Genomic DNA, 27163 nt, shown 5'->3' with positions numbered 1-27163 from the left:
TCAGTACCTCACCTCTACAGGTGTGTGTTCTTTCTTTCTTCTATCTAAACTGTTCCTGTGTGTTTATATATAACAAGGTTATAATTAAGAGTCTCAAAGTGTTTTGGAACTGGACTGTGTGCCATCTGACTGATTTATTTTTAGGGACTGTTTTTAAATAAAGATTGCCATAAGCTTCTTCATCCTGTTTCATCCACTGTATTTCACATAGCCACACACAGGCACCCACTTATGCACACACACACACACGCGCACTCTCTCTACTCTTAGGCTGTAAATAGCTGTAGTCTGCATTGTGTCCCTGCTGCAGCTGACAGAGTAAACTACTGTTAGGCTATCAATACACTCTGCAGTGTAGAGCAGTGAGTCTCTCAGCTCCTAACCCCAACACTATCTATCATTACTATCTATCACTAGCTATCAACACTATCTATCGCCAGCTATCATTACTATCTATCAACACAATCTATCACCAACTATCATTACTATCTATCGTCACAATCTATCACCAACTATCATTACTATCTATCTCCTGCTATCAACACTATTTATCATTACTATCTATCACCAACTATCATTACAATCTATCGCCAGCTATCAACACTATCACTAGCAATAATTACTATCTATCACTAGCTATAATTACTATCTATCACTATCTATCTTTACTAACACTGGCTAGCAACACTATCTATCACCAACTGTCATTACTATCTATCGCCAGCTATCAACACTATCACTAGCAATAATTACTATCTATCATTACTATCTATCACCAACTATCATTACTATCTATTGCCAGCTATCAACACTATCACAGCTATCAACACTATCTATCATTACTATCTATCACTAGCTATCGTAACAATCTATCACTAGCTATCATTACTATCAACACTATACCATTACTATCTATCACCAACTATCATTACTATCTATCACTAGCTCTCATTACTATCTATCACCAACTATCATTACTATCTATAATTATCTATCAACACTATCTTACACCAACTAAACTTAATATCTATAATTGGCTATCAACACTATATATCATTAGCTATCAACGCTATCACTATCTATCAACACTATCTATCACTAGCTATCAACACCATCTATCACTAGCTATAATTAGCTATCAACACTATCGCCAACTATCCTTGTGATCTATCATTAGCTATCAATGCTATCACTATCAACACTATCACTAGCTATAATTAGCTATCAACGCTATCTATCATTAGCTATCAACACAATCTATCACTAGCTATGATTAGCTATCAACAATATATATCACTAGCTATCAACACTATCACTAGCTATAATTAGCTATCAACACTATATATCATTAGCTATCAACATAATCTATCACTAGCTATGATTAGCAATCAACACTATCTATCATTAGCTATCAACACTATCACTATCTATCAACACTATCACTGGCTATAATTAGCTATCAACACAATCTATCACTAGCTATGATTTGCTATCAACACTATCTATCACTAGCTATCAACACCATCTATCACTAGCTATCAACACTATCACTAGCTATAATTAGCTATTAACACAATCTATCAATAGTTATGATTAGCTATCAACAATATCTATCACTAGCTATCAACACTATCTATCACTAGCTATCAACACTATCTATCACTATCTATCACCACTATCACTAGCTATAATTAGCTATCAACACAATCTATCACTAGCTATGATTTGCTATCAACAATATATATCACTAGCTATCAACACTATCACTAGCTATAATTAGCTATCAACACTATCTATCATTAGCTATCAACACAATCTATCACTAGCAATGATTAGCTATCAACAATATATATCACTAGCTATCAACACTATCACTTGCTATAATTAGCTATCAACACCATCTATCACTAGTTATCAACACTATCTATCACTAGCTATCAACATTATCTATCACTAGCTATAATTAGCTATCAACACTATCTATCACTAGCTATAATTAGCTATCAACACTATCACTAGCTATCAACACTATCTATCACTAGCTATCAACACTATCAACACCATCTATCAATAGCTATCAACACTATCACTAGCTATAATTAGCTATCAACACAGTCTATCACTAGCTATCAACACTATCTATCACTAGCTATCAATACTACCACTAGCTATGATTAGCTATCAACACTACCACTAGCTATGAATAGCTATCAACACTATCTATCACTAGCTATCAACACTATCTATCACTAGCTATCAACACTATCTATCACTAGCTATCAACACTATCAATAGCTATCTATCACTAGCTATCAACAATATCTATCAATAGCTATCAACCAAATCTATCACTAGCTATCAACACTATCTATCACTAGCTATCAACACTAACACTAGCTATAATTAGCTATCAACACTATCTATCATTAGCTATCAACACAATCTATCACTAGCAATGATTAGCTATCAACAATATATATCACTAGCTATCAACACTATCACTTGCTATAATTAGCTATCAACACCATCTATCACTAGTTATCAACACTATCTATCACTAGCTATCAACATTATCTATCACTAGCTATAATTAGCTATCAACACTATCTATCACTAGCTATAATTAGTTATCAACACTATCACTAGCTATCAACACTATCTATCACTAGCTATCAACACTATCAACACCATCTATCAATAGCTATCAACACTATCACTAGCTATAATTAGCTATCAACACAGTCTATCACTAGCTATCAACACTATCTATCACTAGCTATCAATACTACCACTAGCTATGATTAGCTATCAACACTACCACTAGCTATGAATAGCTATCATCACTATCTATCACTAGCTATCAACACTATCTATCACTAGCTATCAACACTATCTATCACTAGCTATCAACACTATCAATAGCTATCAACACTATCTATCACTAGCTATCAACAATATCTATCAATAGCTATCAACCAAATCTATCACTAGCTATCAACACTATCTATCACTAGCTATCAACACTATCACTAGCTATCAGCACTATCTATCACTAGATCTCAACACTATCTATCACTAGATATCAACACTATCTATCACTAGATATCAACACTATCTATCACTAGATATCAACACTATCTATCACTATCTATCAACACTATCCATCACTAGCTATCAACTCTATCTCAGCTCTGGGTCAGAAAGCCCAGTAGTATAGTGGTTCTCTCTCAGCTCTGGGTCAGAAAGCCCAGTAGTGTAGTCGTTCTCTCTCAGCTCTGGGTCAGAAAGCCCAGTAGTGTAGTGGTTTTCTCTCAGCTCTGGGTCAGACAGCCCAGTAGTGTAGTGGTTTTCTCTCAGCTCCCAGCCCTGTAGTTATTAGGTACTAATTGTCTACTGATTGTCTACTAATTAGTTGATGATGTAATTGGAGTAGTCAATCGTATCTCACAACTCATCGTTAAGTTCCTTCGCTCATTCACACACATTGTTCAAAGTTAAAACAACCCCAACAGATGAAAATGCCCATCATGGGCTGAGAGACATCACCACTAGACCCATCACTCCCATCACCACTAGACCATCACTCCCATCACCACTAGACCCATCACTCTCATCACCACTAGACCCATCACCACTAGACCCATCACTCCCATCACCACTAGACCCATCACTCCCATCACCACTAGACCCATCACTCCCATCACCAATAGACCCATCACTCTCATCACCACTAGACCCATCACTCCCATCACCACTAGACCCATCACTCTCCATCACCAATAGACCCATCACTCTCATCACCACTAGACCCATCACCACTAGACCCATCACCACTAGACCCATCACTCCCATCACTACTAGACCCATCACTCCCATCACCACTAGACCCATCACTCCCATCACCACTAGACCCATCACTCCCATCACCACTAGACCCATCACCACTAGACCCATGACTCTCATCACCACGAGACCATCACTCCCATCACCACGAGACCCATCACCACTAGACCCATCACTACTAGACCCATCACCACTAGACCCATCACTCCCATCACCACTAGACCCATCACCACTAGACCCATCACTCTCCATCACCAATAGACCCATCACTCTCATCACCACTAGACCATCACCACTAGACCCATCACCACTAGACCCATCACTCCCATATCTACTAGACCCATCACTCCCATCACCACTAGACCCATCACTCCCATCACCACTAGACCCATCACCACTAGACCCATCACTCCCATCACCACTAGACCCATCACCACTAGACCCATGACTCTCATCACCACTATACCCATCACTCTCATCACCACTAGACCCATCACCACTAGACCCATCACTCCCATCACCACTAGACCCATCACCACTAGACCCATGACTCTCATCACCACTATACCCATCACTCTCATCACCACTAGACCCATCACCACTAGACCCATCACTCCCATCACCACTAGACCCATGACTCTCATCACCACTAGACCCATCACTCCCATCACCACTAGACCATCACTCCCATCACCACTAGACCCATCACTCTTATCTCAGCTCTGGGTCAGAAAGCCCAGTAGTATAGTGGTTCTCTCTCAGCTCTGGGTCAGAAAGCCCAGTAGTGTAGTCGTTCTCTCTCAGCTCTGGGTCAGAAAGCCCAGTAGTGTAGTGGTTTTCTCTCAGCTCTGGGTCAGACAGCCCAGTAGTGTAGTGGTTTTCTCTCAGCTCCCAGCCCTGTAGTTATTAGGTACTAATTGTCTACTGATTGTCTACTAATTAGTTGATGATGTAATTGGAGTAGTCAATCGTATCTCACAACTCATCGTTAAGTTCCTTCGCTCATTCACACACATTGTTCAAAGTTAAAACAACCCCAACAGATGAAAATGCCCATCATGGGCTGAGAGACATCACCACTAGACCCATCACTCCCATCACCACTAGACCATCACTCCCATCACCACTAGACCCATCACTCTCATCACCACTAGACCCATCACCACTAGACCCATCACTCCCATCACCACTAGACCCATCACTCCCATCACCACTAGACCCATCACTCCCATCACCAATAGACCCATCACTCTCATCACCACTAGACCCATCACTCCCATCACCACTAGACCCATCACTCTCCATCACCAATAGACCCATCACTCTCATCACCACTAGACCCATCACCACTAGACCCATCACCACTAGACCCATCACTCCCATCACTACTAGACCCATCACTCCCATCACCACTAGACCCATCACTCCCATCACCACTAGACCCATCACTCCCATCACCACTAGACCCATCACCACTAGACCCATGACTCTCATCACCACGAGACCATCACTCCCATCACCACGAGACCCATCACCACTAGACCCATCACTACTAGACCCATCACCACTAGACCCATCACTCCCATCACCACTAGACCCATCACCACTAGACCCATCACTCTCCATCACCAATAGACCCATCACTCTCATCACCACTAGACCATCACCACTAGACCCATCACCACTAGACCCATCACTCCCATATCTACTAGACCCATCACTCCCATCACCACTAGACCCATCACTCCCATCACCACTAGACCCATCACCACTAGACCCATCACTCCCATCACCACTAGACCCATCACCACTAGACCCATGACTCTCATCACCACTATACCCATCACTCTCATCACCACTAGACCCATCACCACTAGACCCATCACTCCCATCACCACTAGACCCATCACCACTAGACCCATGACTCTCATCACCACTATACCCATCACTCTCATCACCACTAGACCCATCACCACTAGACCCATCACTCCCATCACCACTAGACCCATGACTCTCATCACCACTAGACCCATCACTCCCATCACCACTAGACCCATCACCACTAGACCCATCACTCTCATCACCACTAGACCCATCACCACTAGACCCATCACTCCCATCACCACTATACCCATCACTCCCATCACCACTAGACTCATCACTCCCATCACCACTAGACCCATCACTCCCATCACCACTAGACCCAACACCACTAGACCCATGACTCTCATCACCACTATACCCATCACTCCCATCACCACTAGACCTATCACTCTCATCACCACTAGACCCATCACCACTAGACCCATCACTCTCATCACCACTAGACCCATCACTCCCATCACCACTAGACCCATCACCACTAGACCCATCACTCCCATCACCACAATAACCATCACTCCCACCACCACTAGACTCATCACTCCCATCACCACTAGACCCATCACCACTAGACCCATCACTCCCATCACTACTAGACCCATCACTCCCATCACCACTAGACCCATCACCACTAGACCCATCACTCCCATCACCACTAGACCCATCACTCCCATCACCACTAGACCCATCACTCCCATCACCACTAGACCCATCACCACTAGACCCATTACTCCCATCACCACTAGACCCATCACTCCCATCACCACTAGACCCATCACCACTAGACCCATCACTCCCATCACCACTAGACCCATCACTCCCATCACTACTAGACCCATCACTCCCATCACCACTAGACCCATCACTCCCATCACCAATATACCCATCACCACTAGACCCATCACTCCCATCACCACTAGACCCAACACCACTAGACCCATGACTCTCATCACCACTATACCCATCACTCCCATCACCACTAGACCCATCACCACTAGACCCATGACTCTCATCACCACTAGACCCATCACCACTAGACCCATCACTCTCATCACCACTAGACCCATCACTCCCATCACTACTAGACCCATCACCACTAGACCCATCACTCCCATCACCACAATAACCATCACTCCCACCACCACTAGACTCATCACTCCCATCACCACTAGACCCATCACTCCCATCACCACTAGACCCATCACTCCCATCACCACTAGACCCATCACTCCCATCACTACTAGACTGATCACTCCCATCACCACTAGACCCATCACCACTAGACCCATCACTCCCATCACCACTAGACCCATCACTCCCATCACCACTAGACCCATCACTCCCATCACCACTAGACGCATCACTTTCATCACCACTAGACCCATCACTCCCATCACCACTAGACCCATCACCACTAGACCCATCACTCCCATCACCACTAGACCCATCACCACTAGACCCATCACTCCCATCACCACTAGACCCATCACTCCCATCACTACTAGACCCATCACTCCCATCACCACTAGACCCATCACTCCCATCACCACTAGACCCATCACTCCCATCACTACTAGACTGATCACTCCCATCACCACTAGACCCATCACCACTAGACCCATCACTCCCATCACCATGAGACCCATCACCACTAGACCCATCACTCCCACAGCTGCGATGATCTCAAAGGAAAAGGAGAGAAGGAGTGCAGATCAGCAACTTATCACAGAATCAGCAACCTCAGAATTAGCGACCTCAGCTGACTCCCACCTGGAAAACAGAAGTGGGGGACTGACTCAAAAGCCATAACAACTGTTGCTGAGGGAACATGCAGCACCACAATCATACATGTTGGAAGTTCAACATGGGTCTGTCCACAGGAACAGATATCACCTCATCTATATGGATGGACCTGAGAACAACAAAGCTGCACAAGAGAAGATTCAAGTGTCTTCCCCAGTCCGACACATCGCATTGCCAGAACTACCAACAAGGTCATCCTGGATGTACCTGCTACACCCAGAACAAGGTCAGAACCACCAACACCCAAGGTCAGAACCACCAACACCCAAGGTCAGAACCACCAACACCCAAGGTCATCCTGGATGTACCTGCTCAGAATAATCCCTTCAGGTCTGTTGAGACAAAATCAGAATAAACCCTTCAGGTCTGCTGAGACAAAGGCAGTCTATTCTTTGTTCTGTGAAAAGGAGAGATGTGGTGTTATTTGCATATTGCAACCTGATTGGTCATATGCTAATGAGGGCCTGTGAGAAAGTAGGGGCATGAGAAAAGCATCTCTCTCTCTCGCTCGCTCTCAAAAAGGTCATGTTAACTGACTGATATCTAAACCTGTTAACCTCAGACCTTATTCCAAAACCCTATTCTTTCCCCATAGGGATGGCTGAACGAAAAATAGGTAATTTATATCCAGGTTTCAGGACTACAAATTGGCAAACTCTACTGTGGCAAAATTGGTTCCTGTTTCAGTCATGTCTTTGGTCAGGTTTGCGTGGGTCAAACGAAAACACCCTAATGATTGGTTGACAATAGATCCTCCCACAATGCAGCGATGGCTTCAGGGTCAACTGCAGAAACTTGCAGCCGACTGCAGTCAGAACTTCATGACCTTTGATCACATGATTTTTGTAAAGTTCATGGAGTCAAAATGTAGGTGCAAGTCGGACAATTTTTATTCCCATAATGCAACACACTTTAAAAGACTGTGACCAACATGGTGGTGACCACCTTTGATAAAAGTAATCTGCTCGAACGCGTCCAACAAGTAGACCCAGAGCCAGCTGTTCCCTCTCTTGCGTGAGCATGACAGATATTATGGAGGAACCAGGAGCTCACACGGGAAAAGCAGAAAGAGGAAACTTACACTGACAGGAACATTGACAACAAAAAAATTATCCAATGGTAAAACGGCCTGAGTAAAACACTTATTTATCCACCATCTTTGGGGTTAATATTGCCCAGCGGTGCAAAACGAACTGCACGGTGGTCATGTGATGTACACGGAAGTGTAACTCCTCTGCACCGCAGTTGTCAGTACCTTGCAGAGTTGTAGAACCGGTCTACACCGTTAACGTCTAAGTAGTATATTGAAACAGCTGGTTAATGTAGCCTAGGTTAGTAGTCAGCTCGTATCTAGTCGTCTCTGCGGTCATGTTATTGTTGAGTGTTGTTAGCAGTGTATGTCTGCTTCTAGCGACACTACAGGCGGTACAATGTGACGCCGAATTGAACACATCTACAGGTTTGTTACCGTAGGTCTCTTGGCATTTCCTACGGATCTGTATGGGCTACTACTGTGTCAGACCAGTTTGTGCTTGTTTCAGGTGAGAATACCGGACAACTCGGGAAGTATTCGGTGCAGCTCGTGACTAACTCGTCCAACGGCACCGACCTAACCTACGGCTTCGTCTCGTGCGGGGTGGCCGTTCTGTTTTACGGTTCTAACTTTGTCCCCGTGAAGAAGATACCCACCGGAGACGGTAAGGACGAAGCGAGACAAATGTATAATGAGTTCAACGCCTAAAGAACTAACGTTAGTTAGTTTACTCAACGTGTTAACCGGGGACCGGTTAAACGGCTTTAAAAGACAACACTTGGTTTATTCCTGGTGTTTCGTGGGTCTGGTAACTTGACATGGTTTAACCTTCTTTCCTGTACATTACATGTTATGTGTTCTGAACTTTCCACTGTTCCCGAGACTTTCCAAACGCAACTTTCCTTATTGTGTAATACTTATCGATCACTGATTGATTAGGCTACGTCATCACTAATCAATGATCCTGTTTAGTAAGAAAGGCATTTGCCAAACCAAGAAATACCATGAATAGAGCTCATGTGATTCCTTATTATACATTGTATCCCCCCCACACACACAGCCTATTTATATCTGAACATTTCCAAAACACTGTGTCCTGCTGAATGCACCCCAAGTGTGTCCAACTCACCTTTGCTACGGCTGTTGGCAGTGTGGTACCGCAGGTGTATGTGACCAATAACATTTGATTTGTTGTGTGTGTGTGTTGCAGGTCTGTTCTTCCAGTGGGTGCTGTGTGCAGCAGTCTGGAGCGTATCTCTGGTGGTCAACATTATTCTGGGGTCTCCCACCTTCTGGCCGCTAGCCATGCTGGGGGGGGCCATCTGGGCTACAGGTCAGTATACCTCTAGCCATGCTGGGGGGGGGCGGCATCTGGGCTACAGGTCAGTATACCTCTAGCCATGCTGGGGGGGGCGGCATCTGGGCTACAGGTCAGTATACCTCTAGCCATGCTGGGGGGGGGCGGCATCTGGGCTACAGGTCAGTATACCTCTAGCCATGCTGGGGGAGGGGCGGGGGGGGGGGGGCCCTTTGGGCTACAGGTAAGTATTTAATCTGTGTGTGTGTGTAGGTAACATCACGGTGGTCCCCATAGTGAAAACCATCGGTCTGGGTCTGGGCCTCCTCATCTGGGCCTCTTTCAACCTCCTCATTGGTTGGGCAAGCTCCAGGTACGCGCGCACACACAACTCACGCACACACACCGCACACACACCAGCCAAACCTAGAGATACTCACACACCTCACACACCCTTACAATACACTGTGTGTGTATCTCTAGGTTTGGCTGGTTTGGGATCGATGCTGAGGAAGTTTCTAACCCAACACTCAACTACTGTGGAGCAGGATGCTGTCTGCTCAGGTAATGAGGGGTGTTTTTGTGGTGGTGGGGCGTAGCGGGGGGAGTATAACGGGGTGTGTAACGTGGAGGGATGTGTAACAGGGTGTTTGGTGGTGTGGAACAGGGTGTGGAACAGGGTGTTTGGTGGTGTGGAACAGGGTGTGGAACAGGGTGTGGAATAAGGTGTATGGTAGTGTGTAACAGGGTGTGTGGTGGTGTGGAACAGGGTGTGGAACAGGGTGTTTGGTGGTGTGGAACAGGGTGTTTGGTGGTGTGTAACAGGGTGTTTGGTGGTGTGTAACAGGGTGTTTGGTGGTGTGTAACAGGGTGTTTGGTGGTGTGTAACAGGGTGTTTGGTGGTGTGTAACAGGGAGTATGGTGGTGTGTAACAGGGTGTTTGGTGTGTAACAGGGTGTTTGGTGGTGTGGAACAGGGTGTATGGTGGTGTGTAACAGGGTGTATGGTGGTGTGTAACAGGGTGTTTGGTGGTGTGGAACAGGGTGTTTGGTGGTGTGGAACAGGGTGTTTGGTGTGTAACAGGGTGTTTGGTGGTGTGGAACAGGGTGTTTGGTGTGTAACAGGGTGTTTGGTGTGTAACAGGGTGTGTGGTGGTGTTTGGTGGTGTGTAACAGGGTGTTTGGTGGTGTGTAACAGGGTGTTTGGTGGTGTGGAACAGGGTGTTTGGTGGTGTGGAACAGGGTGTATGGTGGTGTGGAACAGGGTGTATGGTGGTGTGGAACAGGGTGTATGGTGGTGTGGAACAGGGTGTTTGGTGGTGTGGAACAGGGTGTTTGGTGTGTAACAGGGTGTTTGGTGGTGTGTAACGGGGTGTTTGGTGGTGTGTAACGGAGTATGGTGTGTAACAGGGTGTTTGGTGGTGTGGAACAGGGTGTTTGGTGGTGTGGAACAGGGAGTATGGTGTGTAACAGGGTGTTTGGTGGTGTGGAACAGGGTGTGGAACAGGGTGTGTAACAGGGTGTGTGGTGGTGTGTAACAGGGTGTGTAACAGGGTGTTTGGTGGTGTGGAACAGGGTGTGTAACAGGGTGTGTAGTATGTAACATGGTGTGTAACAGTGTGTGTAACAGGGTATGTAGTATGTAACATGGTGTGTAACCGTGCTCTCTCTCCTCAGTGCTGTGATCTTCTTCTTTGTGAAGAGTGATGTTCACAGTCAGTCCTCCAGACCAGAAGAGGAGGAGCCACTACTCATAGACGGCGTGAGACACACTGCTGTTCCTAGCCTGAGTCACTCTACAGCAGTCTGGATGCTGATCAATGTGGAGCAGATTTTAATACTGTGTGTGTGTGTGTGTGTGTGTGTGTGTGTGTGTGTGTGCAGTGTGTAAATGCAGATGGTGGGACGTCGTCTGATGACTCGTGGGTTGACACACTAAGACCGCGGACCAAACGACTGGTGTACGTATCTTAACATATGCTCGACACGCTTAACATTTGCAGAGCGGGAGGCTTGCACTGCTTGAGCAGAAAATCACTGCCTAGTACAAGAGGATAAAGGGACTGTCAGCCTAGTACAAGAGGATAAAGGGACTGTCAGCCTAGTACAAGAGGATAAAGGGACTGTCAGCCTAGAACAAGAGGATAAAGGGACTGTCAGCCTAGAACGAGGATAAAGGGACTGTCAGCCTAGAACGAGGATAAAGGGACTGTCAGCCTAGAACGAGGATAAAGGGACTGTCAGCCTAGTACAAGAGGATAAAGGGACTGTCAGCCTAGTACAAGAGGATAAAGGGACTGTCAGCCTAGAACAAGAGGATAAAGGGACTGTCAGCCTAGTACAAGAGGATAAAGGGACTGTCAGCCTAGTACAAGAGGATAAAGGGACTGTCAGCCTAGTACAAGAGGGTAAAGGGACTGTCAGCCTTGGCACGATGACTACGAGCCAGGCCTATTCACCCAATATCAGTGCTCGACTTCACTAATGCTCTTGTGGCTGAATGGAAGCAAGTCCCCACAGCAATGTTCCAACATCTAGTGGAACGCCTTCCCAGAAGAGTGGAGGCTGTTATAGCAGCTCCATATTAATGCCCGTGATTTTGGAATGAGATGTTAGACAGGCAGGTGCCCACATACTTTTTGGCCAGCTTTTCATTTCTCAGAGTTTTCTAATCTCTCTCCCTCCAGTGGTTCTCTCCTAGCTGTTTTCTAATCTCTCTCCCCTTCTCCCCTCTCTCTCCCTCCAGTGGTTCTCTCCTAGCTGTGTTTTCTAATCTCTCCCCCTCTCTCTCTCCCCCCTCTCCCTCCAGTGGTTCTCTCCTAGCTGTTTTCTAATCTCCCCCTCCAGTGGTTCTCTCCTAGCTGTGTTTTCTAATCTCTCTCCCCCTCTTTCTCTCTCCCCCCTCTCCCTCCAGTGGTTCTGTCCTAGCTGTGTTTTCTAATCTCTCTCCCTCTCTCTCCCCCCTCTCTCCCCCTCCAGTGGTTCTCTCCTAGCTGTGTTTTCTAATCTCTCCCCCCTCTCTCTCTCTCCCCCCTCTCCCTCTCTCTCCCTCTCTCTCCCTCCAGTGGTTCTCTCCTAGCTGTGTTTTCTAATCTCTCTCCCCCCTCTCCCTCTCTCTCCCCCCTCTCTCCCCCTCCAGTGGTTCTCTCCTAGCAGTGTTTTCTAATCTCTCTCCCCCTCTCTCTCCCCTCTCTCTCCCTCCAGTGGTTCTCTCCTAGCTGTGTTTTCTAATCTCTCCCCCTCTCTCTCTCTCTCCCCCCTCCCCCTCCAGTGGTTCTCTCCTAGCTGTGTTTTCTAATCTCTCTCCCCTCCCTCTCTCTCTCCCCCCTCTCCCTCCAGTGGTTCTCTCCTAGCTGTGTTTTCTAATCTCTCCCCCCTCTCTCTCTCTCTCCCCCCTCTCCCTCCAGTGGTTCTCTCCTAGCTGTGTTTTCTAATCTCTCTCTCCCTCTCTCTCTCTCCCCCCTCTCCCACTCCAGTGGTTCTCTCCTAGCTGTGTTTTCTAATCTCTCTCCCTCTCTCTCTCTCCCCCCTCTCCTTCCAGTGGTTCTCTCCTAGCTGTGTTTTCTAATCTCTCTCCTCCCTCTCTCTCTCTCCCCCCTCTCCCTCCAGTGGTTCTCTCCTAGCTGTGTTTTCTAATCTCTCTCCCTCTCTCTCTCTCTCCCCCCCCTCTCCCACCAGTGGTTCTCTCCTAGCTGTGTTTTCTAATCTCTCTCCCTCTCTCTCTCTCTCCCCCCTCTCCCTCCAGTGGTTCTCTCCTAGCTGTGTTTTCTAATCTCTCTCCTCCCTCTCTCTCTCTCTCCCCCCTCTCCCTCCAGTGGTTCTCTCCTAGCTGTGTTTTCTAATCTCTCTCTCCCTCTCTCTCTCTCCCCCCTCTCCCTCCAGTGGTTCTCTCCTAGCTGTGTTTTCTAATCTCTCTCTCCCTCTCTCTCTCTCCCCCCTCTCCTTCCAGTGGTTCTCTCCTAGCTGTGTTTTCTAATCTCTCTCCCCTCTCTCTCCCTCTCTCTCTCTCCCCCCTCTCCCTCCAGAGGTTCTCTCCTAGCTGTGTTTTCTAATCTCTCTCCCCCCTCTCTCTCTCTCTCTCCCCCCTCTCCCTCCAGTGGTTCTCTCCTAGCTGTGTTTTCTAATCTCTCCCCCCTCTCTCTCTCTCCCCCCTCTCCCTCCAGTGGTTCTCTCCTAGCTGTGTTTTCTAATCTCTCTCCCCCCTCTCTCTCTCCCCCCTCTCCCTCCAGAGGTTCTCTCCTAGCTGTGTTTTCTAATCTCTCTCCTCCCTCTCTCTCTCTCCCCCCTCTCCCTCCAGTAGTTCTGTCCTAGCTGTGTTTTCTAATCTCTCTCCTCCCTCTCTCTCTCTCCCCCCTCTCCCTCCAGAGGTTCTCTCCTAGCTGTGGCAGCAGGTTTGTTGTACGGTACCTCTTTTGTTCCAGTTCTCTACATTAAGAACCACGCAGAACATCATGACAGCCACTTTACCGGGGCAAGCCAGTTTGGTACGTCACAACTGCATTACCCGTCTCTCCCAGTCACAACTGCATTACCCGTCTCCCTCCTTCAGCCGCATTACCCGTCTCTCTCCTTCAGCTGCATTACCCGTCTCCCTCCTTCAGCTGCATTACCCGTCTCTCTCCTTCAGCTGCATTACCCGTCTCTCTCCTTCATCTGCATTACCCGTCTCTCTCCTTCAGCTGCATTACCCGTCTCTCTCCTTCAGCTGCATTACCCGTCTCTCTCCTTCGGCTGCATTACCCGTCTCTCTCCTTCGGCTGCATTACCCGTCTCTCTCCTTCGGCTGCATTACCCGTCTCTCTCCTTCGGCTGCATTACCCGTCTCTCTCCTTCGGCTGCATTACCCGTCTCTCTCCTTCGGCTGCATTACCCGTCTCTCCCCTTCGGCTGCATTACCCGTCTCTCCCCTTCGGCTGCATTACCCGTCTCTCTCCTTCGGCTGCATTACCCGTCTCTCCCCTTCGGCTGCATTACCCGTCTCTCCCCCTCACCGCTGCATTACCCGTCTCTCCCCTTCGGCTGCATTACCCGTCTCTCCCCCTCACCGCTGCATTACCCGTCTCCCTCCTTCAGCTGCATTACCCGTCTCTCTCCTTCAGCTGCATTACCCGTCTCTCTCCTTCGGCTGCATTACCCGTCTCTCTCCTTCGGCTGCATTACCCGTCTCTCTCCTTCAGCTGCATTACCCGTCTCTCTCCTTCAGCTGCATTACCCGTCTCTCCCCCTCACCGCTGCATTACCCGTCTCTCTCCTTCAGCTGCATTACCCGTCTCTCTCCTTCAGCTGCATTACCCGTCTCTCACCCTCACCGCTGCATTACCCGTCTCTCTCCTTCGGCTGCATTACCCATCTCTCTCCTTCAGCTGCATTACCTGTCTCTCCCCTTCACCGATGCATTACCTGTCTCTCCCAGTCACCGCTGCATTACCAGTCTCTCCCCCTCACAGCTGCATTACCCGTCTCTCCCCTTCACCGCTGCATTACCCGTCTCTCCCGTTCACCGCTGCATTACCCGACTCTCCCCTTCACAGCTGGATTACCCGACTCTCCCCTTCACCGCTGCATTACCCGTCTCTCCCCTTCACTGCTGCATTACCCGTCTCTCCCCCTCACAGCTGCATTACCCGTCTCTCACCCTCACAGCTGCATTACCCGTCTCTCCCCCTCACAGCTGCATTACCCGTCTCTCTCCTTCTGCTGCATTACCCGTCTCTCCCCTTCAGCTGCATTACCCGTCTCTCCCCTTCAGCTGCATTACCCGTCTCTCCCCTTCACAGCTGCATTACCCGTCTCTCCCCTTCACCGCTGCATTACCCGTCTCTCCCCCTCACTGCTGCATTACCCGTCTCTCCCCCTCACTGCTGCATTACCCGTCTCGCCCCTTCACAGCCGCATTAACCGTCTCTCCCCCTCACAGCCGCATTACCCGTCTCTCCCCCTCACAGCCGCATTACCCGTCTCTCCCCCTCACCGCCTCATTACCCGTCTCTCCCCCTCACCGCTGCATTACCCGTCTCTCCCCCTCACTGCTGCATTACCCGTCTCTCCCCCTCACCGCTGCATTACCCGTCTCTCCCCCTCACCGCTGCATTACCCGTCTCTCCCCCTCACTGCTGCATTACCCGTCTCTCCCCCTCACTGCTGCATTACCCGTCTCTCCCCCTCACAGCTGCATTACCCGTCTCTCCCCCTCACAGCTGCATTACCCGTCTCTCCCCTTCACAGCTGCATTACCCGTCTCTCCCCTTCACAGCTGCATTACCCGTCTCTCCCCTTCACTGCTGCATTACCCATCTCTCCCCCTCACCGCTGCATTACCCGTCTCTCCCCCTCACCGCTGCATTACCCGTCTCTCCCCCTCACTGCTGCATTACCCGTCTCTCCCCTTCACAGCTGCATTACCCGTCTCTCCCCTTCACAGCTTCATTACCCGTCTCTCCCCCTCACTGCTGCATTACCCGTCTCTCCCCCTCACCGCTGCATTACCCGTCTCTCCCCCTCACTGCTGCATTACCCGTCTCTCCCCTTCACCGCTGCATTACCCGTCTCTCCCCCTCACAGCTGCATTACCCGTCTCTCCCCTTCACAGCCGCATTACCCGTCTCTCCCCCTCACAGCCGCATTACCCGTCTCTCCCCCTCACCGCCTCATTACCCGTCTCTCCCCCTCACAGCTGCATTACCTGTCTCTCCCCTTCACAGCTGCATTACCCGTCTCTCCCCCTCACTGCTGCATTACCCATCTCTCCCCCTCACAGCTGCATTACCCGTCTCTCCCCTTCACAGCTGCATTACCCGTCTCTCCCCTTCACAGCTGCATTACCCGTCTCTCCCCTTCACAGCTGCATTACCCGTCTCTCCCCCTCACTGCTGCATTACCCGTCACTCTCCTTCAGCTGCATTACCCATCTCTCCCCCTCACTGAGAGAGAGATTGGCTTTTGTTTTTGGGCAGAATTATTAGAGATTTTAGTTATTGTTGGAGGTGGGGCAGCAGGGTAGCCTAGTGGTTAGAACTGGACTAGTAACCGGAAGGTTTCAAGTTCAAACCCCCGAGCTGACAAGGTACAAATCTGTCGTTCTGCCCCTGAACAGGCTGTTAACTGTTCGTTCCTAGGCCGTCATTGAAAATAATAATTTGTTCTTAACTGACTTGCCTAGTTAAATAAAGGTAATAAAAAAAATAAAAAGGTGCGTCTTGGTTTAGTGCCTAATCCTGCCTAATGAGCGGGCCGGCCTTGAGCATTATCTTCTTCTTCACATTGAGTTGCATGGTTTGTAAATGGCTTTAAGCTATATGACCGCCATCTAGTGGCCACAATACATTTATGTCAAAAGATTCAGTTCATGGCTCCAGCACTGCAGGTGGCGGTAAATCACCAACAGCTTTGCACTTTTTTCAAACATCAAAAGAAGAAGAAAATGTACTACTTTCAAATGGAGATACAACATTACGATCTTTATGGTGATACAATGTTGTGATCTCTATACATCTCTATGGTGCCACCATAACAGCATAGATGCAATGTTGTGATCTCTATACATCTCTATGGTGCCACCATAACAGCATAGATGCAATGTTGTGATCTCTATACATCTCTATGGTGCCACCATAACAGCATAGATACAATGTTGTGATCTCTATACATCTCTATGGTGCCACCATAACAGCATAGATGCAATGTTGTGATCTCTATACATCTCTATGGTGCCACCATAACAGCATAGATGCAATGTTGTGATCTCTATACATCTCTATGGTGCCACCATAACAGCATAGATACAATGTTGTGATCTCTATACATCTCTATGGTGCCACCATAACAGCATAGATACAATGTTGTGATCTCTATACATCTCTATGGTGCCACCATAACAGCATAGATACAATGTTGTGATCTCTATACATCTCTATGGTGCCACCATAACAGCATAGATACAATGTTGTGATCTCTATACATCTCTATGGTGCCACCATAACAACATGGATACAATGTTGTGATCTCTATACATCTCTATGGTGCCACCATAACAACATAGATACAATGTTGTGATCTCTATACATCTCTATGGGGCCACCATAACAGCATAGATACAATGTTGTGATCTCTATACATCTCTATGGTGCCACCATAACAGCATAGATACAATGTTGTGATCTCTATACATCTCTATGGTGCCACCATAACAGCATAGATACAATGTTGTGATCTCTATACATCTCTATGGTGCCACCATAACAGCATAGATACAATGTTGTGATCTCTATACATCTCTATGGTGCCACCATAACAACATGGATACAATGTTGTGATCTCTATACATCTCTATGGTGCCACCATAACAACATAGATACAATGTTGTGATCTCTATACATCTCTATGGGGCCACCATAACAGCATAGATACAATGTTGTGATCTCTATACATCTCTATGGTGCCACCATAACAGCATAGATACAATGTTGTGATCTCTATACATCTCTATGGTGCCACCATAACAGCATAGATACAATGTTGTGATCTCTATACATCTCTATGGTGCCACCATAACAGCATAGGTACAATGTTGTGATCTCTATACATCTCTATGGTGCCACCATAACAGCATAGATACAATGTTGTGATCTCTATACATCTCTATGGTGCCACCATAACAGCATAGATACAATGTTGTGATCTCTATACATCTCTATGGTGCCACCATAACAGCATAGATACAATGTTGTGATCTCTATGGTGCCACCATAACAGCATAGATACAATGTTGTGATCTCTATGGTGCCACCATAACAGCATAGATACAATGTTGTGATCTCTATGGTGCCACCATAACAGCATAGATACAATGTTGTGATCTCTATGGTGCCACCATAACAGCATAGATACAATGTTGTGATCTCTATGGTGCCACCATAACAGCATAGATACAATGTTGTGATCTCTATGGAGCCACCATAACAGCATAGATACAATGTTGTGATCTCTATGGTGCCACCATAACAGCATAGATACAATGTTGTGATCTCTATGGTGCCACCATAACAGCATAGATACAATGTTGTGATCTCTATGGTGCCACCATAACAGCATAGATACAATGTTGTGATCTCTATGGTGCCACCATAACAGCATAGATACAATGTTGTGATCTCTATGGTGCCACCATAACAGCATAGATACAATGTTGTGATCTCTATGGTGCCACCATAACAGCATAGATACAATGTTGTGATCTCTATACATCTCTATGGTGCCACCATAACGGCAGGGATACATTGTGATCTCTATGGTGCCACCATAACGGCATAGATACAATGTTGTGATCTCTATACATCTCTATGGTGCCACCATAATGGCAGGGATACGTTGTGATCTCTATACATCTCTATCTCCAGCAGCACCTGGCTGATATTTTCTTTCCTCTCTGTGTGTGTGTGTGTGTGTCTAGATCTGGACTATGTGTTTGCCCAGTTCAGTGGGATATTCCTGACCAGTACGGTCTACTTCCTGATCTACTGCGCTGCCATGAAGAACAAACCTAGAGTCTACCCTAGAGCAATACTACCTGGTACACACACCTAGAGTCTACCCTAGAGCAATACTACCTGGTACACACACACCTAGAGTCTACCCTAGAGCAATACTACCTGGTACACACACATACACCTAGAGCAATACTACCTGGTACATACACCTAGAGCAATACTACCTGGTACACACACATACACCTAGAGCAATAATACCTGGTACACACACATACACCTAGAGCAATAATACCTGGTACACACACATACACCTAGAGCAATACTACCTGGTACACACACATACACCTAGAGCAATACTACCTGGTACACACACATACACCTAGAGCAATACTACCTGGTACACACACATACACCTAGAGCAATACTACCTGGTACACACACATACACCTAGAGCAATACTACCTGGTACACACATACACCTAGAGCAATACTACCTGGTACATGCACCTAGAGAGTTATACTCCCTTGTACACACACCTAGAGAGTTATACTCCCTGGTACACACACACACACACCTAGAGAGTACCTATACTACCTGATACACACACACCCAGACTAGACTACACTGCCTGGTTAGATTGTTGGGTTATTTACACTGTATTTTCGTCCAGGCTTTGTCTCTGGGGTGATGTGGGGTATTGCTACCTGCTGCTGGTTTCTGGCCAACACCTACCTGAGTGCTGTGGTCAGTTTCCCCATAATAACCACGGTGAGTATTAATACAGCGGTACTATATTACTACTACAGCGGTACTATATTAATACTACATTTAGTACTACAGCGGTATATTAATACTACAGCGGTACTATATTAATACTACATTAGTACTACAGCGGTACTGTGTTAATACTACGGCGGTACTGTGTTAATACTACAGCGGTACTGTGTTAATACTACAGCGGTACTATGTTAGTACTACAGCGGTACTGTGTTAATACTACGGCGGTACTGTGTTAATACTACGGCGGTACTGTGTTAATACTACGGCGGTACTATGTTAATACTACAGCGGTACTGTGTTAATACTACAGCGGTACTGTGTTAATACTACAGCGGTACTGTGTTAATACTACGGCGGTACTGTGTTAATACTACAGCGGTACTGTGTTAATACTACAGAGGTACTGTGTCGATGCTAGGGCGGTACTGTGTTAATACTACGGCGGTACTATGTTAATACTACAGCGGTACTAGGGCGGTACTGTGTTAATACTTCGGCGGTACTGTGTTAATGTGTCGATGCTAGGGCGGTACTGTGTTAATACTACAGCGGTACTATGTTAATACTACAGCGGTACTAGGGCGGTACTGTGTTAATACTACAGCGTTACTATGTTAATACTACAGCGGTACTGTGTCGATGCTAGGGCGGTACTGTGTTAATACTACGGCGGTACTGTGTCGATGCTAGGGCGGTACTGTGTCGATGCTAGGGCGGTACTGTGTTAATACTACGGCGGTACTGTGTCGATGCTAGGGCGGTACTGTGTTAATACTACAGCGGTACTAGGGCGGTACTGTTGTTATTTATTTATTTTACCTTTATTTAACTAGGCAAGTCAGTTCGGGGGTTTGAACTTGCAACCTTCCAGTTACTAGTCCAACGCTCTAACCACTAGGCTACCCTGCCGCCCCACTTTACTGTGTTGAGTGTGTGTCTCTGTAGGGTCCTGGTCTGATTGCAGCTCTTTGGGGAGTGGTGGTCTTTAAGGAGGTTAAGGTAGGTAACTGTTCTATTCAAAAATATGTTACCACATATATTACCAAAGCAAACTTATAGAAACATGTTAACCTTTTTCACTTGTGAGTTACAAATATCTCAAACGCATTAAGAAGGCACACCTGTTAATTGAAATGCATTCCTGGTGACTAACTCATGAAACTTTGAGAGAATGCCATGCTGTCATCAAGGCAAAGGGTGGCTATTTGAAGAATCTCAAATATATAAAATATATTTTGATTTGTTTAACACTTTTTTGGTTACTACATGATTCCATGTGTTATTTCATGGTTTTGATCTTCACTATTATATTGCAATGTAGAAAATAGTCAAAATAAAGAAAAATCCTTGCATGAGTAGGTGTCCAAACTTTTGACTGGTATCAGACATACCAACATGCACGCATTTTGGTACCAACTACACAATTCTTTGTCCATGTACACATTTTTATAAAAAATAAATCCACTGAGTAGATCGAACATCCCGATTCTCGAGCTGCAACACACAGGCATGTACAGAGTTTGTGTCAACAGACATGGAGATGAATCCATTACTATTAGACGTTTCTGCCCCTCATCCTGTTTGTTGTGATGCTGAGTTTGTGTCAACAGACATGGAGATGAATCCATTACTATTAGACGTAGCTACCCGGTGTCTGCCCCTCCTGTTTGTTGTGATGCTGAGTTTGTGTCAACAGACATGGAGATGAATCCATTACTATTAGACGTAGCTACCCAGTGTCTGCCCCTCCTGTTTGTTGTGATGCTGTTTACCGACTGTCAGCTGTATGTAAACACATGGCCAAATCCATTTGGACTCCGTGTGTTGTGGAAAGATAAACACTAATTGTTTCAAGCTAACATTAGAGAACATCAGATGGACATTCAGTGGGCTCTAAAGTGCCAGCAGTTCACTCACATTTGCTAGTGAAAGAAATTAAATGCAAATACGAAAAATAACTGGTCTCATTTGTGCGTGTGAAATGCATTTAGTTCTGCGTCCCATTAGTTGTATTTTTTCCGTAACATTACGAGGATCACGCAGCCTGATAGACTGTAATTATGATTCATGTCACAAAAAAACATTACAAAAGTATGATAAAAAATACATCTAAACATCTTGTCATTAAATGGAGTGGGGAGTTTAGAAGACTGCGCGATCAAGAGTGAGTGTCCGGTATTAGCTATGGAGGCAAAGCTTCTAAAATGCCTTTACACTAGATTTGAGATTTGATCAATTTCGAAAATGTGAAATTATTTATGAGAAGCGTTCTTTAGATCCTGGCCTGTGATGTCACAGAGAAGCGTTCTTTAGATCCTGGCCTGTGATGTCACAGAGAAGCGTTCTTTAGATCCTGGCCTGTGATGTCACAGAGAAGCGTTCTTTAGATCCTGGCCTGTGATGTCACAGAGAAGCGTTCTTTAGGTCCTGGCCTGTGATGTCACAGATCATATAAACAGTTTTCACATGGAGACACTGGTTTGGTGCTGGAGATGATGAATATGAGGTTGAGAAGTGGTGGGATAAACGCTGACTACTATATCTTGTAAATAAGACTACGTGGTTGGGACGCCGCCCACTAGTCATTTATATAAAGACTAACCCTAACCCATTTATTAGGTTGCTGGACTTCATAAGTCCTTGGCCTTCCAACCTCACTTGTTTTCTTTGGTGCAAATAAAACAGATCAAAACAATGAGCTGATGAGACGCGATTTTGCCGTAGAAAAGCTTCTCTCTCGTCAGGACACTGTTCATGACAGATGAGATCTCATATCAAACACTAGGCTAGTAAATACGTCAATAGGACAACCGACTTCAACAATACCAGTTGCTGAAAACAGCTGGTCAAATGAGAAACATGGGAAGATTTTATTTATTTAACTAGGCAAGTCAGTTAAGAACAAATTAAAGGAAGGAGAAGAAGTGAATGTTCACCACCTTAGGTCCTCAGATAGCAGAAGGAGAAGTGAATGTTCACCTCCTTAGGTCCTCAGATAGCAGAAGGAGAAGTGAATGTTGACCTCCTTAGGTCCTCAGATAGGAGAAGTGAATGTTCACCTCCTTAGGTCCTCAGATAGGAGAAGTGAATGTTCACCTCCTTAGGTCCTCAGATAGGAGAAGTGAATGTTCACCTCCTTAGGTCCTCAGATAGGAGACGAAGTGAATGTTCACCTCCTTAAATCCTCAGATAGGAGACGAAGTGAATGTTCACCTCCTTAGGTCCTCAAATAGCAGAAGGAGAAGTGAATGTTCACTCCTTAAGTCCTCAGATAGCAGAAGGAGAAGTGAATGTTCACCTCCTTAGGTCCTCAGATAGCAGAAGGAGAAGTGAATGTTCACCACCTTAGGTCCTCAGATAGGAGAAGTGAATGTTCACCTTAGGTCCTCAGATAGGAGAAGGGAATGTTCACCACCTTAGGTCCTCAGATAGCAGAAGGAGAAGTGAATGTTCACCACCTTAGGTCCTCAGATAGCAGAAGGAGAAGGGAATGTTCACCACCTTAGGTCCTCAGATAGCAGAAGGAGAAGTGAATGTTCACCTCCTTAGGTCCTCAGATAGCAGAAGGAGAAGGGAATGTTCACCACCTTAGGTCCTCAGATAGGAGAAGGAGAAGGGAATGTTCACCACCTTAGGTCCTCAGATAGGAGAAGGAGAAGGGAATGTTCACCACCTTAGGTCCTCAGATAGCAGAAGGGAATGTTCACCACCTTAGGTCCTCAGATAGGAGAAGGGAATGTTCACCACCTTAGGTCCTCAGATAGCAGAAGGGAATGTTCACCTTCTTAGGTCCTCAGGTAGGAGAAGGGAATGTTCACCACCTTAGGTCCTCAGATAGCAGAAGGAGAAGGGAATGTTCACCTCCTTAGGTCCTCAGATAGACGGGAATGTTCACCTCCTTAGGTCCTCAGATAGCAGAAGGGAATGTTCACCTCCTTAGGTCCTCAGATAGGAGAAGGAGAAGGGAATGTTCACCACCTTAGGTCCTCAGATAGCAGAAGGAGAAGGGAATGTTCATCACCTTAGGTCCTCAGATGCTGCAACAACAGTAAAATAATGCTAGCTGCCACCTTCAGAGGTGTGCAACATCTTTACTACCTGTCCGTCTGGTATTACCCCTTAGAATGCCCTTCTAGCCAATCAGAATTGAATAGTATTCAACAATGCCGTGGCATAATTAAGCAATAATGCCCGAGAAGGGTGTGGTATATGGTCAATCGCTTAAATGACCTCTCCTCTCGTCCTCAGGGTTGGTGTAACTTCCTCATCCTGGGCATGGCGTTCTCATTGGTTCTCGCTGGAGCCCTGCTAACAGCCTTCTCCAAGGTGTGACACACACCTGGTCTAAGGTGTTATGACTTTCCGCCAGACACTCAGGGAACCAGGATGAGGATGGTTACTGTACTCCAAAAGGGAACTGTCTTTTCACCTAGTTTCTAACTAGAAATTATTTCCATAGTCTCTTAATATTTTAATGTTTGATAAAATTATGTCTATTTCCATGAATTCATCTCAAAGGGATACTATTTTTTATGAAGTTATCTAATGTGATACCAGTGGATGAAGAGGTTTAACTGTAGAGTCAATACTTCCTGTTGTTCCATCCAATGTACGGGAAATTGCAAGTCAACCTGCAAAGTAAACACTTCTAAGATCAACATGACTAAACTAGAAAAAGGTAAATTTGTTGAAGAAAATGTGTGGGCTTTCAGCTCTATGAAAGGTTTTGTAGCCTACCATAGCCATTTGATATGTTGAATAATTATATAAAAGGCGTTGTTGGGTTCTGAGAATATGAAATATACTTATTCATGTCACTGAGGGTAATGTATAATGTTTACATTATGTCAGGATATGTCACTGAGGGAGGGTAATGTATAACGTTTACATTGTCAGGATATGTCACTGAGGGTAATTTATAATGTTTACATTATGTCACTGAGGGAGGGAGGGTAATGTATAACGTTTACATTATGTCAGGATATGTCAGAGGGAGGGTAATGTATAACGTTTACATTATGTCACTGAGGGAGGGAGGGTAATGTAACGTTTACATTATGTCAGGATATGTCACTGGGGGAGGGAGGGTAATGTATAACATTTACATTGTCAGGATATGTCACTGAGGGTAATGTATAACATTTACATTATGTCACTGGGGGAGGGAGGGTAATGTATAACGTTTACATTATGTCACTGAGGGAGGGTAATGTATAACGTTTACATTATGTCAGGATATGTCACTGGGGGGGAGGGTAATGTATAACGTTTACATTGTCAGGATATGTCAGAGGGAGGGAGGGTAATGTATAACGTTTACATTGTCACTGAGGGAGGGAGGGTAATGTATAACGTTTACATTGTCACTGAGGGAGGGAGGGTAATGTATAACATTTACATTATGTCAGGATATGTCACTGAGGGAGGGAGGGTAGTATAACGTTTACATTATGTCAGGATATGTCACTGAGGGAGGGAGGGTAATGTATAACGTTTACATTATGTCACTGAGGGAGGGTAATGTATAACATTTACATTATGTCACTGAGGGAGGAAGGGTAATGTATAACGTTTACATTGTCAGGATATGTCACTGGGGGAGGGAGGGTAATGTATAACGTTTACATTATGTCAGGATATGTCACTGAGGGAGGGAGGGTAGGTAATGTATAACGTTATGTCAGAGAGAGGGAGGGTAATGTATAAGGTTTACATTATGTCAGGATATGTTATTGTTTGCCATTGGGGATCCTCTGCGAGGAGAAGACAGTCTGGTACCAGTCACCATGACAGCCGTGAGTTGGGGAGGAGTGAGCCATTTGGGGTTAGAGGTCAGACGAAGTGAGGAAGAACAGATATCACCAAGGTTCTGCCTAGCAACAGAGATGCATTTGCTGTTCAGATGTGTAGGAGACTCGGCATAGGAGGAAGGGTTAAATATCAGTGCTGTGAATGTTTTTGTTGGTTCAGCTGTTCGATCATTTGGGATGAATAAACTTGGTTTAAGCTTTCACAGTGTCCGTTGAGTTCTTACTCTGATATTTAGAACCAGTAGTAGGAGTTGGGATTATGCCGGTTAATTGTTTAGTTAGCTAGATGTCTAAACAGAACACTTCACCAGATGAATACAGGACCCATCAAGTTAGCCAGGTGTGATTACAGCCATCTATTGTATTTCATGAACATGTCTAGACAATGTTTTTACCTGGAGTTTTCCCTTATTGTAGGTTACTACTTTGACCACTATTAGTCTTAATCTTTGGTTGTTTACTACACGGCCTCATATGTGAATCCTTAAAGAGATGGGTGGGGCTAATGCTTAAGAGGGTGTAGACAGAGCTCTCCAGTAGGTACCAAAACATTCAAGGGCCATTTTCTAAAAAGTGGGGTTAAGTTTATCAACTTTCAAAGCAGAATTACTTCCCCATTGTTCCTCAACTGTCGTGTATGATGTACCATTTTCTAGCTCAGTCTCTACATTTATCCAATGTACAAAACACAATTTCAAATGTTGCTACATAAGACCGAATCGGGGAGGTCGGTCACATTTGTTAACCATCCGATAACATTGAGTTTACACAACAGTCACCGGCTTCATTAATGACGTCGTCCCCAGTGACCGTACGTACATATACCAACCAGAAGCCATGGAACACATCCACAATGATTGGTCCTGTTCATTAGAGAACACTGTTTCAACGAGGGTCCTGTCTCGTTCATTAGAGAACACTGTTTCAACCAGGGTCCTGTCTCGTTCATTAGAGAACACTGTTTCAACCAGGGTCCTGTCATGTTCATTAGAGAACACTGTTTCAACCAGGGTCCTGTCATGTTCATTAGAGAACACTGTTTCAACCAGGTCCTGTCATGTTCATTAGAGAACACTGTTTCAACCAGGGTCCTGTCTCGTTCATTAGAGAACACTGTTTCAACCAGGGTCCTGTCTCGTTCATTAGAGAACACTGTTTCAACCAGGGTCCTGTCATGTTCATTAGAGAACACTGTTTCAACCAGGGTCCTGTCATGTTCATTAGAGAACAC

At 45.8% G+C, this 27163-nt stretch overlaps 1 protein-coding gene across 7 annotated transcripts; it reads left to right on the top strand.

Annotated features, from left to right (window-relative positions):
- The first annotated feature begins 8320 nt into the window (after positions 1 to 8320).
- tmem144a (transmembrane protein 144a) lies at positions 8321 to 26133 on the top strand. 7 transcript variants are annotated; one of them, XR_016484012.1, is made up of 13 exons: positions 8321 to 8986; positions 9069 to 9224; positions 9771 to 9893; positions 10131 to 10230; positions 10341 to 10421; positions 11534 to 11618; positions 11741 to 11817; positions 14222 to 14340; positions 19305 to 19424; positions 20013 to 20110; positions 21068 to 21121; positions 24371 to 25303; positions 25830 to 26133. XR_016484012.1 is itself a non-coding variant. In XM_090188489.1 (12 exons), the coding sequence occupies exons 1-12, from the start codon at positions 8896 to 8898 to the stop codon at positions 24452 to 24454; spliced, it is 1188 nt and encodes a 395-aa protein (XP_090044615.1). In that variant the 5' UTR covers positions 8321 to 8895; the 3' UTR covers positions 24455 to 26133. The 7 variants fall into 7 exon arrangements, 3 of the variants coding, with proteins under 3 accessions (XP_090044615.1, XP_090044616.1, XP_090044617.1); XR_016484009.1 differs by having other exon boundaries at positions 24371 to 25602; positions 25785 to 26133; XR_016484011.1 differs by having other exon boundaries at positions 24371 to 25614.
- Positions 26134 to 27163: the final 1030 nt, after the last annotated feature.

The sequence above is a fragment of the Oncorhynchus mykiss genome, chromosome 10, assembly GCF_057628025.1.
Source record: "Oncorhynchus mykiss isolate SJ-2025 chromosome 10, ASM5762802v1, whole genome shotgun sequence".
NCBI classification, from domain to species: domain Eukaryota; kingdom Metazoa; phylum Chordata; class Actinopteri; order Salmoniformes; family Salmonidae; genus Oncorhynchus; species Oncorhynchus mykiss.
The sequence above is the reverse complement of the archived record's forward strand: the minus strand, read 5'-3'. Positions and strand labels throughout refer to the sequence as shown.